Genomic DNA, 18,506 nt, shown 5'->3' with positions numbered 1-18,506 from the left:
AATCCAAACTCTATGGGATGTAGCAAAGGCAGTCCTGAGAGGAAAGTACATTGCACTCCAGGCCTATTTCAAGAAATTAGAAAAAGCGCAAGTGCTAAATCTAACAGCACACCTAAAGGAACTAGAGAGAGGGCAACAAGAGCACCCCAAACACAGTAGAAGAAGAGACACAATAAAAATTGGGGCAGAAATAAACACTATAGAAACCAAAGAAACAGTTGAACAGATCAATGAAACCTAGAGTTGGTTTTCTGAAAAAATAAACAAAATAGACAAACCTCTAGCCAGGCTTCTCAAAAAGAAAAGAGAGAGCACTCAAATAGACAAAATCATGAATGAAAATGGACTGATTACAACCAACCCATCAGAAATACAAGAAATTATCAGGGAATACTATGAAAAACTATATGACAACAAACTGGACAACTTGGAAGAAATGGAAAAATTCATAAACACACACTCACTACCAAAATTCACACCGGAAGAGATAGAAAACCTGAACAGACCCATAACAAGCGAGGAAATCGAATCTGTTATCAAAACTCTCCCAAAAAATAAGAGCCCTGCACCAGATGGCTTCCCTGGGGAATTCTACCAGACATTTAAAACAGAACTAATACCCATTTTTCTCAAGCTATTCCAAAACACAGAAATCGAAGGAAAACTTCCAGACTTATTTTATGAAGCCAGCATCACTCAGATTCCCAAGCCAGACAAGGACCCAGCAAAAAAGAAGAACTACAGGACAATATGTTTGATGAACACAGATGCAAAAACCCTCAACAAGATACTTGCAAATCGAATTCAACAGTATATAAAAATAATTATCCACCAACATCAAATGGGATTCATTCCTGGGTTACAAGGCTGGTTCAATATTCGCAAATCAATCAATGTGATACATCACAGCAACAAAAGAAAAGACAAAACCCATATGATCCTGGCAATAGATGCAGGAAAAGCATTTGACAAAATATGGCATCCCTTCTTAATAAAGACCCTTGAGAAAGTTGGGATAGAAGGAACTTATTTAAACATCATAAAAGCCATCTATGAGAAGCCCTCAGCTAACATCATCCTCAATGGGGAAAAACTGAGAGCTCTCCCCCTGAGATCAGGAACACGACAGGGATGTCCACTCTCATCACTGTTGTTGAACATAGTGCTGGAAGTCCTAGCATCAGCCATCAGACAACAAACAGAAATAAAAGACATCAGAATTGGCAAGGAAGAAGTCAAACTTTCACTTTTTGCAGACGACATGATACTTTACATAGAAAATCCAGCAGACTCCACCAGAAGCCTACTGGAACTGATCCAAGAATTCAGCAAAGTTGCAGGGTACAAAATCAATGTATAGAAATCAGTTGCATTTTTATACACCAATAATGAAGCTACAGAAAGAGAAGTCAAGAAACTGATTCCATTCACAATTGCACAAAAAACTGTATAATACCAAGGAATAAACTTAACCAACGATGTAAGAGATCTGTATGATGAAAATTAGAGAAAACTTATGAAGGAAATTGAAGAAGACACAAAGAAATGTAAAAACATTCCATGGTCATGGATCAGAAGAATAAATACAGTTAAAATGTCATTACTACCCAAAGCAATCTACATATTCAATGCAATCCAATCAAAATTGCACCATTATACTTCTCATCACGAGAACAAACTATCCTCAAATTTGTATGGAGCCACAAAAGACCCCGAAGAACCAAAGTAATTATGAAAAGAACACCAAAACAGGAGGCATCACAATCCCTGACTTGAGCCTCTACTACAAAGCTGTAGTCATCAAGACAGTATGGTATTGGCACAAAAACAGACACAGAGACCAATGGAATAGAATTGAGAACTCAGAATTTGAACCAAAAGTATACAACCAACTAATCTTTGCCAAAGCAGGAAAGAGTATCCAATGGAAACAAGACAGCCTCTTTAACAGATGGTGCTGGGAGAACAGGACAGCAACACACAGAAGAATGAAACAAGATCATTTTCTCACACCATACACAAAAATAAACTCAGAATGGAGAAAGGACCTGAATGTGAGACAGGAAACCATCAAAACCCTAGAGGAGAAAGCAGGAAACAACCTCCTTGACCTCCATCGCAGCCATTTCTTACTCAACATATCCCCAAAGGCAAGGAAATCAAGAGCAAAAATGAACTACTGGGACCTCATCAAGATTGAAAGCTTCTGCACGGCAAAGAAAACAATCCATAAAACTAATAGGGAACCGACGAAATGGGAAAAGATAGTTGCAAATGACATATCAAATAAAGGGTTAACGTTCAAAATCTATAAGGAACTCACCAAATTCCACACTCGAAAAACAAACAGCCCCGTAAAGAAATGGGCAGAAGATATGAACAGACACTTCTCCAAAGAGGACATCCAGGTCACCAACATATGAAACGATGCTCAGCATCCCTCCTCATCAGGGAAATACAAATCAAAACCACACTGAGATACCACCTCACGCCGGTCAGAGTGGCTAAAATGAACAAATGAGAGGATTCTAGATGCTGGCGAGGATGTGGAGAAACAGGCACCCTCCTACACCGTTGGTGGGAATGTAAACTGGTACAGCCCCTCTGGAAAACAGTGTGGACGTTCCTCAAAAAATAACACTAGAACTCCCCTATGACTCAGCAATAGCACTGCTAGGAATTTACCCAAGGGATACAGGAGTGCTGATGCATAGGGGCACATGGACCCCAATGTTCATAGCAGCACTGTCATCAATAGCCAAAACATGGTAACAGCCTTTGTGTCCATTAATGGACGAAGGGGTCAAGAAGATGTGGTGTATCTATGCAATGGAATATTACATGGCAATGAGAAAGAATGAAATCTGGCCAATGTGTAGCAACATGGATGGAACTTGAGGGTGTTATGCTGAATGAAAAAATCAGGCAGAGTAGGACAGCTACCATATGTTTGCATGTATAGGATGATTAGGAGGAACTTAACGGAGGACCGTCGGAAAGAAGAGGGGCGGAAATAGTGGGGGAGAGGGAGAGAGGCAAACCATGAGAGACTCTTGAATGCTGAGAACAAACTGGGGACTTATGGGTGTGGGGGCAGGGAGGTGATGGGTATGGATGAAGGCACTTTTTGGGATGAGCACTGGGTGTTGTTAGAAACCAACTTGACAATAAACTATTTATAAAAAAGAAGAAATTGATGGATATAAAAAGTGTAGTACATGTAATGGAATATCATTTGGCCTTAAAAAATGACATTTGAGGTTTTGTTCTGGTTAGGAGGGACAGCAAGATGGCGGAGAAGTAGGGAGTTCGCTATCTTCTGCCTGCATCTTTCAAACAAAGAAGGGATGAAGCCAAACATCTCTGAACTCCAAGAGGCTGGGATGAAGAGACTGAGTCCACTAGAAAGACAGCCCTAATAGGTGCATGAATGCGAATTGGGGAAGATAAAAATAGGCCTGCGCATGAAGGCATATGGTGCGGGGGAGAGGGAGCCCATTTGCAGAGAGACAAAAAGAAGAAATTAAAGCATCTGGGGAATCTTAGAACAGTCCCTGGAAGGGAAAAAAAAGCGCAGCTGGGACAGAGAGGAATTGTATCATCCTACCCCTAGCTGCAGGGCTTTGGGAGAGAAATCCTGCCTCAAGCCACATAGATTTCTTTGGGCCATGAGGCGGAGGATCAAAGTTACAGTAGGATTAAAGAGGACCCAGTCCCATACTCAATCCTCTGATCCCCTGGTAGGAAACACCTGGGCCTGTGAGATTACACTCCGGGCGGTATTATTATCGCAAAATGAGTAAGATCTGGAAATGAGGCCGGGCACGGGATATGAAACACGGCCCACCTTGGCTGTATCCGGGCACAGTGAGATCAGACCCAAAAGAGTGCTGTACAACACCTGGTTCGAGAGGGAAAGGGGGGGAGGAGGGTTGCCATCTTTCTCCCCACAACCACCGAGGTGGGTCTAGGGGACTCATAGTGGAGCCTAGTCCCACCTACACCAAACCATGCCCATCGTCCTTATATAGGTACTTGGATACCTGAGCCTGGATACAGAAGCTGCCCCTCTCCCAAGATCAACATTGACTCATAGCCAGGGTTGACTCTAGATCAACTCTTGCTATTCAGATATTCTTCCTTATCTTGTCCATTTCTCTCTCCTCCTCTGGACCCAGTTTTCTGGTTACAGGTTCGCTTAAACAGGCATATATAATCCATTCGCTTGATGCATGTTCTATCTTCACTGTTACCTTCCTTTCTCTCTGAAATAATCAGACTATAGTTTCTCTGGGTAACACTATCTTCGTTTTATTTCCTTCTTCTTCTTTTATTTTTCCTTTTCTTTTCTATTCTCACCTCTGGCTGTAATCTCCTTTCTCTTTATGTGAAGTAAGCCTTTTAGTCTCTCTACCTGGTCAATGTTCAACTTCTCTTTCTCCCCACCCCTGTTATTCCTCTTTTTGTATATGCTCCTCCATCAGCACACTACTCTTTATTTGTAGATGGGATTTCTGGTTTTATGCTTTTACACTGTCCTTTGTCTTTTGCTGTTCTATTTTTAGTTCTTTTTTCTTTTTTCCCTTTCAGCTTGTTGATTTGTTCGATTTGTCTGTGCTTGTGCGTGCTTTTGTTCCCTATTTGTTTGTCTGTCTGTTTTTCTTTCCAGGGCTACTGCAAAAAAACAAGCCAAAGTATACGGCGTGGAGAGTCCCAACTAATACTACAAGTAGGGAAATAAAATAACGAAAGTCTCAAAAAGAGAGACCAAGAGACACCATTAAAAGAACTGTACCTGAACAGACAAGCCCTGGACAATCAATAAGCCTCCTTTAAGATAACAGTACTTGCAGGTGCAGAGCACATAACAAGCTTTTAAAATTAACAAGAGACAGAAAGCTAGCCAAAATGACTAAACGGAAGAACTCTCCTCAATAGAAATTCCAGGATGAAATGACAACAAAAGAACTGTTCAAAAGAGACATAAGCAACATAACTGAACAAGAATTGAGAACAATAGTCATTAAATTAATCGCTGAGCTTGAAAAAGGGGCAGAAGACATCAGAGAAGCTATTGCTACAAAGACTATGGAGTGTAACAATAGTTGTGATGAATTTAAAAATGCTCTAAATGAGGTGCATAATAAAATGGAGGCGTCCAATACACGGATTGAAGAGGCAGAGAGGAGAATAGGTGAATTAGAAGACACAATTATAGAAAAAGAGGAAGCCGAGAAAAAGAGAGATAAACTGATCCAGGAGCATGAAAGGAGAGTTCAAGAACTGAGTGATGAAATCAAACGGAACAATATTCGTATCATAGGAATTCTAGAAGAGGAAGAGAGAGGGAAAGGCACTGAAGGAGTACTTGAACAAATCATAGCAGAGACCTTCCCCAATCAGGGGAAGGAAACAGACATTGAAATCCAAGAGGCACAGAGAACTCCCCTCAGACGTAACTTGAATCGATCTTTGGCACGACATATCGTAGTGAAACTGGCAAAATACAAGGACAATGAGAGGATTCTGAAAGCAGTTAGGGATAAAAGGGCCCTATTCTACAAAGGGAAACCGGTCAGAGTAGTGGTAGTTCTATCTGCTGAAACTTGGAAGGCCAGAAAGGAATGCAGAAAATCTTCAATGCGATGAACAGAAAAAATATGCAGTCAAGAATCCTTTATCCAGCAAACTTGTCATTCAGAATAGGAGAGATAAAAGTCTTTCCAAATAAACAAAATTTGAAAGAATTCATCACCACTAAACCAGCCCTACAAGAAATCCTGAGGGGNAAAACAAAAAAGAAATCCTGAGGAGAAATCTACAAGGGAAATGTAGCAAGGAACACAAGGTACCAGAGACACCACTACAAGCAGGAATCCTACAGAGAATACAAAGACTCTAAACCTATATTTTTCAATAATAACACTGAATGTAAGTGGACTACATGTTCTAATGAAAAGACATAGATAGCAGAATGAAATTTTAAAAATTAAAGAAGACAGTAACAAGGGATGAGGAAGGGCATGATGTAACAATTACAGGGTCTATTCATCAGGAAGAGCTCAGAATTATAAATGTCTATACACTGAATTCAGCAGCACCCAAATACATAAAATAATTAATCACAAACAGAAACAATATTATGGATAAGAATGTGCTAATAGCAGGGGACTTTAATATTCCACTTACAGCAATGGATAGATCAACTAGACAGAAAATCACTAAAGAAACAATAGACCTAAACGACACATTGGACCAGATGGATTTGACAGATATATGCAGAACTCTACATCCTGAGACTATGGAATTCATTTTCTTCTCAAGTGTGTATGGCACATTCTCCAAGATAGTACACATACTGGGACATAAAGCAGCCCTCAATAGGGGCACCTGGGTGGCTTAGTCGGTTAAGCGTCTGACTTTCGCTTGGGTCATGACCTCACGGTTCGTGGGTTCGAGCCCCGCGTCGGGCTCTGTGCTGACTGCCAGCTCAGAGCCTGGAGCCTGTTTCAGTCTGTGACTCCCTCTCTCTCTGACCCTCCCCTGCTCACGCTGTCTCTCTCTCTCTNNNNTAAAATATAGATAAAAATAAAAAAAAAAAAGCAGCCCTCAATAAATATGAAAGAATGGAGATCATACCATGCACACTTTCAGATCACAATGCTATGAAACTTAAAATCAATCACAGGAAAAAGTCTGGAATCCCTCCAAAAACATGAAGGTTAAAGAACACCCTACTAAGGAATGAATGGGCCAATCAGGCAATTATAGAAGAAATTAAAAAATATAAGGAAACAAATGAATATGAAAACACAACAAATTAAACTCTTTGGGATGCAGCAAAGGCAGCCCTAAGAGGAAAGTTTATTGCATGCCAGGCCTATTTCAAGAAATTAGAAAAACTGCAAATAGAAAAATCTAACAGCGTACCTAAAAGAACTAGAAGCAGAGCAGAAAGAGCACCCCAACCCAGCAGAAGAACAGAAATAATAAAGATGAGGGCCAAAATAAACAATATAGAATCCAAAAAAAAACAAAAAACAAAAAACCAAAAAACAGTTGAACAGATCAATGAAACCAAGAATTGGTTTTTTGAAAAAATAAACAAAATTGATAAACCTGTAGCCAGGCTTCTCAAAAAGAAAAGAGAGAACACCAAAATAGGCAAAATCATGAATGAAAATGGATTTATTGCAACCAACCCCTCAGAAATACAAGCAATTATCAGGGAAAACTATGAAAAATTATATGCCAACAAAGTGGACAACTTAGAAGAATTGGACAAATTCCTAAACTCACACGCACTACCAAAATTCAAATGGGAAGAGACAGAAAATCTGAACAGACCCATAACTAGTGACGGAATTGAATCCATTATCAAAAATCTCCCAACAAATAAGAGCCCCGGGCCAAATGGCTTCTCTGGGGAATTCTATCAGACATTTAAATCGCAGTTAATACCCATTCTTCTCAAGCTATTCCAAAAAATAGAAATCGAAAACTTCCAGACTCATTCTATGAAGGCCAGCATCACTTTGATTCCCAAAGCATACAGAGACCCAGCAAAAGAAGAGAAATACAGGCTAACATCCTAGATGAATACTGACACAAAAATCCTCAACAAGATGCTTGCAAATCGAATTCAACAGCATATGAAAAGAATTAGTCACCATAATCCAGTGGGATTCATCCCTGGATTACAGGGTTGGTTCAATATTCACAAATCAACCAATGTAATACATCAGATTAACAAAAGAAAATATAAAAGTCGTATGATCCTGTCGATGAATCCAGAAAAAAGAATTTGACAAAATACAACACCTATCTTAATGAAGACCCTAGAGAAAGTCTGGATAGAAGGAACTTACTTAAACATCATAAAAGCCATCTATGAGAAGCCCTCAGCTAACATCATCCTCAACGGGAGAAACAGAGCTCTCCCCCTGAGATCAGACACACGACAGGGATGTTCACTTTCACCACTGTTGTTTAACATAGTTCTAGAAGATCTAGGATCAGCAGACATCGAAAGTAAATAAAAGGCATCAGATTTGGCAAAGAAGTCAAACTTTCACGTTTCGCAGACGACATGATACTCTACATGGAAAACCCAACAGACTTCACCAAAAATATGCTAGAACTGATCCATGCATTCAGCAAAGTCGCAGGGTATTAAATCAACATACAGAAATTGGTTGCATATTTATACACCAACAATGAAGCAACAGAAAGAGAAATCAAGAAACTGATCCCATTCACAATTGCACACAAAAAAAATAAAAAACCCATAAAATACCTAGGAATAAACCTGACCAAAGATGTGAAAGATCTGTAGGATGAAAACTATAGAAAACGTATAAAGGAAATTGAAGAAGACACAAAGAAATGGAAAAAAGTTCCATGCTCATGGAACAGAAGAATATATATAGTTAAAATGTCATTACTACCCAAAGGAATCCACACATTCAATGGAATTCCAATCAAAATTTCACCAGCATTCGAATTAGAACAAACTATCCTAAAATTTGTATGGAACCACTAAAGAAACCAAAACGGGAAACATCACAATCCCAGACTTTAGCCTCTACTACAAAGCTGTAGACATCAAGACAGTATAGTGTTGGCACAAGACCAGATACATAGACTAATGGAATAGAATAGACAACCCAGGGGGCTCCTGGGTGGCTTAGTCGGTTAAGCGTCTGACTTTCGCTTAGGTCACGATCTCCGGGTTCGTGGGTTCGGGCCCCGCATCGGGCTCTGGGCTGACTGCCAGCTCAGAGCCTGGAGCCTATTTCGGAGTCTGTATCTCCCTCTCTCTCTGACCCTCCCCTGCTCACGCTGTCTCTCTCTCTCCTAGAAATAAATAAAAATATTAAAAAAAAAAAAGAATAGACAACCCAGAACTGGACCCACAAATGTATGGCCAATTATTGTTGACAAAGCAGGAAAGAGTATCCAATGGAAAAAGACAGCCCTTTTAAGAGATGGTGCTGGGAGCAAAAATCAACTCAAAATGGATAAAGGACCTGAACGTGAGACAGGAAACTATCAACACCCTAGAGGAGAAAGCAGGAAACAACCTCCTTGACCTCCACCGCAACAACTTCTTACTTGACACATCCCCAAAAGCAAGGGAATCAAGAGCAAAAATAAACTGTTGGGACCTCATCAAGATTAAAAGCTTCTGCACAGCCAAGGAAACAACCCAGAAAATTAATAGGCAACCAACGGAATGGGAAAAGATAGTTGCAAATGACATATCAGATAAAGGGTTAATATCCAGAATCTATAAGGAACTCACCAAACTACACGCCCGAAAAACAAACAACCCAGTGAAGAAATGGGCAGAAGACATGAACAGACACTTCTCCAAAGAGGACATCCAGATGGCCAACAGACACATGAAACGATGCTCAGCATCCCTCCTCATCAGGGAAATACAAATCAAAACCACACTGAGATACCACCTCACACCAGTCAGAGTGGCTAAAATGAGCAAATCAGAGAACTCTAGATGCTGGCGAGGATGTGGAGAAACGGGCACCCTCCTACACTGTTGGTGGGAATGTAAACTGGTACAGCCCCTCTGGAAAACAGTGTGGAGGTTCCTCAGGAAACTAACAATAGAACTCCCCTATGACCCAGCAATAGCACTGCTAGGAATTTACCCAAGGGATACAGAAATGCTGATGCATAGGAGCACATGTACCCCAATGTTCATAGCAGCACTCTCCACAATAGCTAAAACATGGAAAGAGCCTAAGTGTCCATCAACAGATGAATGGATCAAGAAGATGTGGTTTATCTATACCATGGAATACTACATGGCAATGAGAAACAATGAAATCTGGCCATGTGTAGCAACATGGATGGACCTTGAGGGTGTTATGCTGAGCGAAATAAGTCAGGCAGAGAAGGACAAATATCATATGTTTGCACGTATAGGAGGATTAGGAGGAACTTGACGGAGGAACAAGGGGGAGAAGAAGGGCGGAAATGGTGGGGGAAAGGGAGAGAGGCAAACCATGAGAGACTCTTGAATGCTGACAAAAACTGAGGACTGATGGATGTGGGGGGAGGGGGGGATGGGCATGGAGGAGGACACTTGTGGGGATGAGCACTGAGTGTTATGTGGAAACTAATTTGACAATAAACTATTTGTAAAAAAAAAAAAAAAAAGAGATGGTGCTGGGAGAAGTAGACACCAACGTGCAAAAGAATTAAACTAGGCCACTTTCTTACACCATATACAAAAATAAACTAAAAATGGATGAAGGACCTGAATGTGAGACAGGAAACCATCAAAACCCTAGAGGAAAAAGCAGGAAACAACCTCCTTGACTTCCACTGCAGCCATTTCTTACTTGACACATCCCTAAAGGCAAGAGAATCAAGAGCAAAAATAAACTATTGGGACCTCATCAAGATTGAAAGGTTTTGCATGGCAAAAAACCAATCCATAAAACTAATAGGCAACCGACAGAATGGGAAAAGATAGTTGCAAATGACATATCAGATAAAGGGCTAGTATCCGAAATCTATGAGGAACTCCCCAAACTCCACACCTGAAAAAAAAAATAATCCCATGAAGAAACGGACAGAAGACACGAACCGACACTTCTCTAAAGAGGACATCCAGATGGCCAACAGACACATGAAACGATGATCAGTGTCAGTCGTCATCAGGGAAAAGAAATCAAAACCACACTGAGATACCACCTCATGCCGGTTAGAGTGGCTAAAATGAACAAATCAGAGGATTCTAGATGCTGGCAAGGATGTGGAGAAATGGGCACCCTCCTACACTGTTGGTGGGAATGTAAACTGGTGCAGCCCCTCTGGAAAACACTGTGAAGGCTCCCCAAAAAATTAGCACTAGGACTCCCCTAGGACCCAGCACTGGCACTGCTAGGAATTCACCCAAGGGATACAGAAGTGCTGATGCATAGAGGCACATATATACCCCAATGTTCATAGCAGCACTTTCAAGTATAGTCAAATCATGGAAAGAGCCTAAATGTCCATCCACTGATGAATGGATCAAGAAGATATGGTTTATCTATATAATGGAATACTACATGGCAATGAGATAGAATGAAATCTGGCCATTTGTAGCAACGTGGATAGAACTCGAGGGTGTTATGCTGAGCGAAATAAGTCAGGCAGAGAAGGAGAGATACAATATGTTTTCCTTTATAAGTGGATCAGGATAAACTTAAGAGAGGACCATGGGGAGGAGAAGGGGAGAAAATAGTTGGAGAGAGGGAGGGAGGCAAACCATGAGAGTCTCTTGAATGCCGAGAACAAACTGAGGGCTGATGGGGGTGAGGGAGAGGGGAAAATGGGTGATGGGCATGGATGAAGGCACTTGTGGGGATGAGCACTGGGTATTATATGGAAACCAGCTTGACAATAAACTATAAGATATAAATATAAAATATTTTAAAAATGACATTTGATTACATGCTATGACATGGAGTAGCCTTGAAAACCTGTGTTAAGTGAAATTAAGCCATACACAAAAAGGCAAATGTTGTACAATTCCACTTAATTGAGGTGCCTAAAATAGGCCAGTTCTTTTTTTTAGTATTTTTTTAAGGTTTATTTATGTTGGAGAGAGAGTGAGAGAGACAGAGGGCAAACAGGGGAGAGGCAGAGAGGTAGGGAGACACAGAATCTGAAGCAGAATCCAGGCTCTGAGTTGTCAGCACAGAGCCCAACATGGGGACTGAACTCACAAACCATGAGATCATGACCTGAGTGGAAGTCAGATGCTTACCAATTGAGCCACCCAGGCATCCCTAAAATACGCACATTCTTAAAGCCAAAAAGTACATAAAAGTTACCAAATGCTAGGAATATGATGAAGAGCAAGGTGTTTAAAGGGAACAGAGTTTCTAGTCGGGTTGAGAAAAATTTTGCAGATGCATGGTGGTAATTGTTGGACAATATTGTGAATTTACCCAATGCCACTGAATTGTGTGCGTACAAATGGCGAAAAGGGTAACTTCTATGTTATATATATTTTATCTCAATAAAAGAAAATAGAGGAAAAAAGCAAGCAAATCTTAGTTGCTGGGTGACAACATAGAGTCATGAGAGCATGTAAAAAGATGAACATACAAGGTGTGGGCATTGACTGAGGAAATCTTAGTAAAACAAAATATGTTATTTCCAATTAAGAAAAAAATGTCATCGCTTTGGACCTTCCCAGTTTAATTTAATCAGAATCTCTGTGGATGGATCCAAAAATTAATATTTTGAAAACTCCTCAAGTGATTCTAACATGCAAGCAGGGCAGAGAACCACTGAACTATAAATGTGTTCCTCTCTGTTTACAACTTTCCTTTATACACATTTAATATTGTGCTACAGTGAATAAAGGCTAGGGCCTGCATATTTGCTTTTGGGCAATAATATCACAAAAGGAGCAGTGCCCCAGGCCCCCCGTCCCCCCCCCNAGGTCATAGAGTGACAACAGTGACATGAATGGTTGCTACTGTGGAGAAAGGACATGGGTCTGAGATCAATTCAAGGTCTGTCCACCCTCCCCTGGCCAATCTTGGAAGCTGAGATTTTGTTCCTAGTGGTCACTACTAACCAGGCCTGGATTTGACGGGGTAAGAGTTTCAGGTATCCTTAGAGTCTATCACAGTTTTATGTAATCCCTGGATTTCTTACATACGGGTTGGGGATCAAAAAGATGTGGGGCTGAATCCTAGAGCTGCCATTTATTTGACATGAGGAAGACATACAACTCTTCCAATGTGCAGATTCTTTCTTTGTGAAGTGTAGACAAAGGTGCCCCCTGGAGGCTCAGCAATATTAACAGATGTGCACACCCCGTTGGTAAGTGGGACTATTAGGATGTGAACCCAGTTAAAGCTTGCACTCTCAACTGTAAAAGATCATTGGAACCCAAGCATGGTACTTCTGGAACCAGACTTCTTTCTCCCCCATCAGCACTGAAATGCCAGATGGCTTAGGACAGGAAGGGACGTGGGAACACTGGAGATTAATTACAAGATGCTTCATTGGGGCACCTGGGTGGCTCAATTGGTTACGCTTCCGACTTCGGCTCAAGTCATGAGTTCACGATTTCTGAGTTCGAGCCCCTTTCTGGGGCTCTGTGTGGACAGCTCAGAGCCTTGAGCCTGTTGTGGATTCCCTGTCTCCCTGATCTCTGCCCCTCCCTCCCCTCTCTCTCTCAAATAAACATTAAAAAAATTTTTTTTAAGAAGAGGCTTCACTGAATTGGAGTGAATGAAGGGAGTATGAAGAAGGCTCAGGGTGCAGAGTTGAATTGTCCCCACTCACTCAGCACCCACACAACTCCCTGCAGGGATTTTCAGGGCCTGGAAGGGGCCGGGTGAGGGTCACCACTTACTTCATAGCACATGAAGAGGCCTATGGGCTTGGTGGGCTTGATCCTGATGCCAATGTTGCCTTCAGTGTTGAGCGGCAGGATGTTACCCTTGTCATCAATGATCTGGAGCAAGAGGCCTGTGAATCCCACCCAGCAGGGCCACCCCAACACACATGCCCCACCCGAACATTAGCTGACTATTTATGTGAACCTGGTGAGAATAAGTGGGGGGAGGAGCCCTGTCAGAAAATAAATTACAAGTGTCAAAAGCCTTTGAAGTCAGCAAATGGTGAAGCCAATGTCATGGGTCTATTTGTTTCATGGATATACAAGCATTGCAAATGTGTCGGCAAGCTGGAAGACACAGGTGAGGAAAAACTAGAAGCACCAGCTGATGGAGAGAGTAGCCAGGTGCTCCAGGTGCTCTGGTTGTAGCTGTTGTGTGTGAAGCTTCCAGCTGCCAGGCTCAGCTGCATTCGTGCCCAGGATACTGCAGTTCTCAAAAGAAGTCTCCCGAGGAAATCAGAGGGAAAATAGGAGGAGAGGAGAATGGATGGCAACTGGGGCGGGGGAGTGGGGTGGGAACAGCTGGTTCTGTCACCTGGTGTCACAATTGTCTGATCCCAGCTGAGCCCTAACTATTCCCAGCCAATGCCTTTAGGACCAAACCTGGATGTCGAAGGGGAGGATGCTTTTCCCCATGGAACCTGGCTTGATCTTCATTCCCCGTAAAGTGCCACAACTTATTCCCTGTTTACAACAGAAGAAAATGGTGTTGCTCAAAGAGTTCAGGCTGATTACAAGCATCAAGAAGTATCCACAGCATCCTTGCTCACCAAGGTCATTTGAGGCTGTGCAAAGAGCCCTTGTGGGGAAGCTAGAAGGCCCAGATTCAAGGTAAGGTGCAAGGCATTGACCCAACTCTGGTCAGCAGATGTTCACTGCACCTGTGGGCAGGTAATGTGAGGTGTGGAGTGCCCACTGTATGTCAGATATGTGTCTGCTTGGTAGTGTAAGACCATGAAACCGTTAACATTTATTTGGGGCTGTTGAACAGGGATAGTAACCTAGTCCCAATCACTTAGAGCTGTGTTGAGAGTATTCTGATTGTTTGTTTCGTCCCTCTTCTAAAGAACTGCCTCATCCCCTTTATTTTCCTGATGACCCACATTCCTCCTTTATGGTACTCTAAAATATCATTTTTTCTAAAGTTAAGTAGGCTAGTATTCGTTTCATGGATATGAATCTTCACTCCAGTTGTGTGCCAATTAATCCTCTTTGATTTCTCCTCCTACGGTGGGTAATTATAACACTTACCTGTCACAGTACCTGGTGTATGGAAAACTCTTCACTCAGTGCCAGGCACATCAGGTTAGTTCAATAAACAACCACTACTAGTAATATTCAGCCCCCAGAAAAGTCAGTTGGGGGATTATCCTTCTGTAGTATTTTCCCCCATCCATTCATTATAGTCATCAGAGCATTATACTTATTTTTGCTTGTGTGTTTCTTTCAGTAGATAACAAGCATCCTGATAATAGAGATTGCCCCATTCACTTCTATACTCCATCCCCCTAGCATTCTAATTCAACACCTGCTTAAACACAAGAATAACTGCAAGGTGAGCATATACAAGTAGTTGGACATTGTAGCCAGAGCCATATATACATCCTTTCATTTCCCTTAATACAACCCAGCATGATTGGGTTATACTCCCATTCTGGAGATGGAGAAGCAGAGACTCTAGAAGGTTCAATGCTATGCATATGGTCTTGAACCTGTGATTGGCAAGGCTGATGTTGAACTGGTGTCTGAGTTCCTAGGAAGGGAAGCTTTTCCTCTTTGCTATGCTGCTGCTCACAGTACAGGCATATGGAAAATGTTCCTTTGATGACTCAGTAGGTATAAAATTGTTTTGAGATATAAAGCACCACTCAGATATAAGGGGGTATTCTGTCTGTTGTTGCAAATAATTAATGTAAAGGTATGTCATGGTGTAGGTACTTCCCATTCTACCACCCTCCTCCTTGTCCAAATATAAACTATGAACCATACACGGCAAGGGTGGAATCTAAGTCGTTCTCAGGCCTGCAGGCAGACCAATTAACTGATTATTTAACATATTTTCCCCCTAAAAAAGTCAGTGAAGTATGTGAACTGAGGCTAAAACAGCCATTTTGCTGCAGCTCCTGAGTTGGCAGCCATCCCTCTGTCAGCCTTGGGGATAATAAGGAAGTTGGGGAAGGGGCCATGTACAGCAATAGAAATGGCTTGAGAATGTGTAGGAAGAGAGATATGTACCTCTGCTGTCATTGATAAAGTTTTTGTAGTTTATGTCATGCATGATACTCTGAATGCCCTGCCACATGTCTGCTCAATGATGCCTTTGAGAATCATATTGTGTGTGTGTGTGTGTGTGTGTGTGTTTGGTATATACAGAAAGTCTCTGCTCCCTCCTCCACTCCAGCTAGTGTGCCACAATCAAACCTATGTGCTATCCATCTAAACACCCAGAAATGAACTTCTGGGAGTGACTCTTGGTGTTGTGGTTGCCTCCCTAGGTAGTGATGGTGAAATGGGCAGAACTTGAGGATGGTGGCCTCCCTGTTACTGGAGAGAACCTCCCATCTCGTTACCCTTGATGATCTCCATAGAGCTTAATGATCACAGGGACAATGGCATCATGTCCTTAGACCCCTTTGAAAGTTTTCATCTAATAGTTTCCAGCACATTGGCCTCTTGACAAATTGATTAGCTGTGAAATGCATTTGTGCAAATCGATTTGGGGCAAATTAGTCTAAACCTCTGAAGCCTCCCATTGTCTTCAGGCAATGCTGTGAACAGGGTGGGGCCTCTGCACACACATGCGGGCTCCGTGGCTAAGCACACACTGATGAGCCCAGAAAGGACTGTCTACCTACTGTTTCTGACTGTCCGTAGACCTGGTAGAGCAGAAGACCTGTGCGTCTTCTCCACTCCTCTTGTTCTTCTGGCAGCAGAGCCTCCCCACCAGTAACGCAGTGCTCCAGGGCAGGAAACCTGAGACTAGGGGAAGGCAAGGTATCAACAGAGCTTGCAGTCAGGTCTTGGATGCTCTACCCCAGCCCCGAGTGCTAAGAACTCACGCATAGCCTTGTCATCTGGATCATTTATCCTTCTGCTACCTCGTGCTCTTATTTGTCTTTAAACAATTTACTGGGGGTCAAAGACAAGGGGAAGTCACTCATTTCCTGTTGGTTCATGTCTACTCTTCTGGCAAGGGATGGGTGGTGCTGGTGAGGCTAATGGGTTTGGTCAAAGGTTTGGATCAAACTTGGAAGTTGATGTAAAATGATGGCAAAGACATATTTATCAGATCTTGCCTTAACATCTTCAGTGGCTAAGATGGACGCTTTATAAAGCATAATGGTGGGTGATAAGACACCCAAGAGCATGTGAGGATAAACTGCCTTCTATGAAGAGTGGGGACACGTGAACTGAAGGAGTTTTGTATTTCTGAGCAGAAAATCCAAGTGAAGGGGTGGAAATGAATTGCTCAGGACATCAAGGAAGACCAGGATGAGTGTAGGAAAAGAGAGAAGGGGTGTAGGTAACAGCCCTGAGAGAAGGAATTTCAGACAGAGCAGAAACATTGGCTGTGAACGTTTCTAGTAGGTCCATTCGTGACATAAATCCTCTTTCATTTTCCTCATAAAATTTTCCATAAATAAGACAAAACAGCCACAAAATAATGATGGATTCCCTGAAAGACATGGGGAGAAGCGATTGAGATCTGAGTACCAGCTGGCTGTGGGCTGAGCCAGTCAGCTCTTGGGGATCAGAGAAGCAGCAGCCATCTAGTCCACCTTTTCATCCTCTTCATCCCGCCCTGGGTACATACAGAGTTGGGGGAGATGGACAAGAAGGTGGTTTTACTGAAGTGTCTTCTTCATTCTTCTGCAACTTTATTCCAAATAGATCACATGGGCAGAGTCTGATGCAGTCATTAGTTATAACTTGGTGGAGTTATTGGATTTAAACAAAGATACTCATCTGAGGAATACTTCAAAAAGTTGCTTCCTATGAACTTTGAAACACAAATGGAGTCAAGCCAGCATGAGGCTTCATGAAAAACTCTAGTTGTGATTCAAAATTAGCTTCATATGGGTAGTCATTAAACATCTTAATATTTTAATTCTATATGTAAAACATGTTACTCTGAATTTTGGAGGAGTCATCTTAATTTCAGAGTCTTTAAAAGATTCATAATTGTCCATATGTTTCAAAGAGCAGTTTTCAGTTTAGCTAAGATGAGCTCACAAACATGAGAAAATGCAAAAACAAAACTATAGTAAGAGAACACTATATATCCATCAGATTGACAAAAAATTAAAAACTCTGACAATAAAAAATATTGCCAGTGTTATGGAACAATGGCAAATCTACCCTGCTAGTGGGAGCATAGATTGGTTAAGTATTTTGAAAAACCAGGTGGTAGAATGTATTGTCTGACTGAACTAGCAATTCTTCTTCCATAAAAATGTTACAGAAATGCATGCTTATATGCACCAGGGTACATGTATAAGTATTCAACGTAGCATTAGTCATCAATAACCCAAAATAAAAACTACCCAAGTGTCCATTAATGGTAGAACTGATTTTAAAAAATGCAATGTTTTAGTACAATGGGGTATTACACAGCAATGAAAATGAACTATACCAATATACAGCAACGTAGACACATCTTAAAAACANTACCATACCTGGTAGAAATCTGCTGTAGAACCATTCGATACACAGCTGAAGCAGCAAGGCACTGGGTGATGGGGTATTTGCACAATGTCTAGAAAGTGAGGAAAGAAGGAATTTTATTCTTATAGTAAAGACTTAAAATATCACTTATTACCATTTTAATTATCTCCCCTGCAGGAGAGCCCTATTCATTTGTTAGCTCTTTCAATATGCCTATATCGAGCATGAATTTTCTATGTGGCACGGATCAGGCACTGATGGGGGAAATGCAAGAAGAGTTAGACAACATCGCAACTGGGAGTGTGTACTATAGAGGAGATAAAACAGGACTCAACTGGTAAGGGAGGAACTGGGAGATTTCTCTCACAGAGTCTCATAGGAGAGACTGGAAGGAGAACTTAGCAGA

The 18,506-nt window shown here is 41.6% G+C and overlaps 1 protein-coding gene across 1 annotated transcript in view; it reads right to left on the bottom strand.

Moving 5' to 3' along the window:
- LOC144227619 (acyl-coenzyme A synthetase ACSM1, mitochondrial-like) overlaps positions 1-18,506 on the bottom strand; it is a 47,613-nt gene that overhangs the window by 13,051 nt on the left and 16,056 nt on the right. The window contains exons 6-9 of the mRNA XM_077759307.1: positions 18,112-18,191; positions 16,291-16,414; positions 14,039-14,119; positions 13,391-13,492 (exon numbers count right to left, since the gene is read on the bottom strand). Coding sequence (XP_077615433.1) covers positions 13,391-13,492; positions 14,039-14,119; positions 16,291-16,414; positions 18,112-18,191 — 387 coding nt within the window. The remainder of the gene's footprint in view (positions 1-13,390; positions 13,493-14,038; positions 14,120-16,290; positions 16,415-18,111; positions 18,192-18,506) is intronic.

Source organism: Crocuta crocuta, unplaced genomic scaffold, assembly GCF_008692635.1.
Source record: "Crocuta crocuta isolate KB4526 unplaced genomic scaffold, BGI_CrCroc_1.0 scaffold280, whole genome shotgun sequence".
Classification (NCBI taxonomy): domain Eukaryota; kingdom Metazoa; phylum Chordata; class Mammalia; order Carnivora; family Hyaenidae; genus Crocuta; species Crocuta crocuta.
This window is presented reverse-complemented; position numbering and strand designations above follow the sequence as displayed.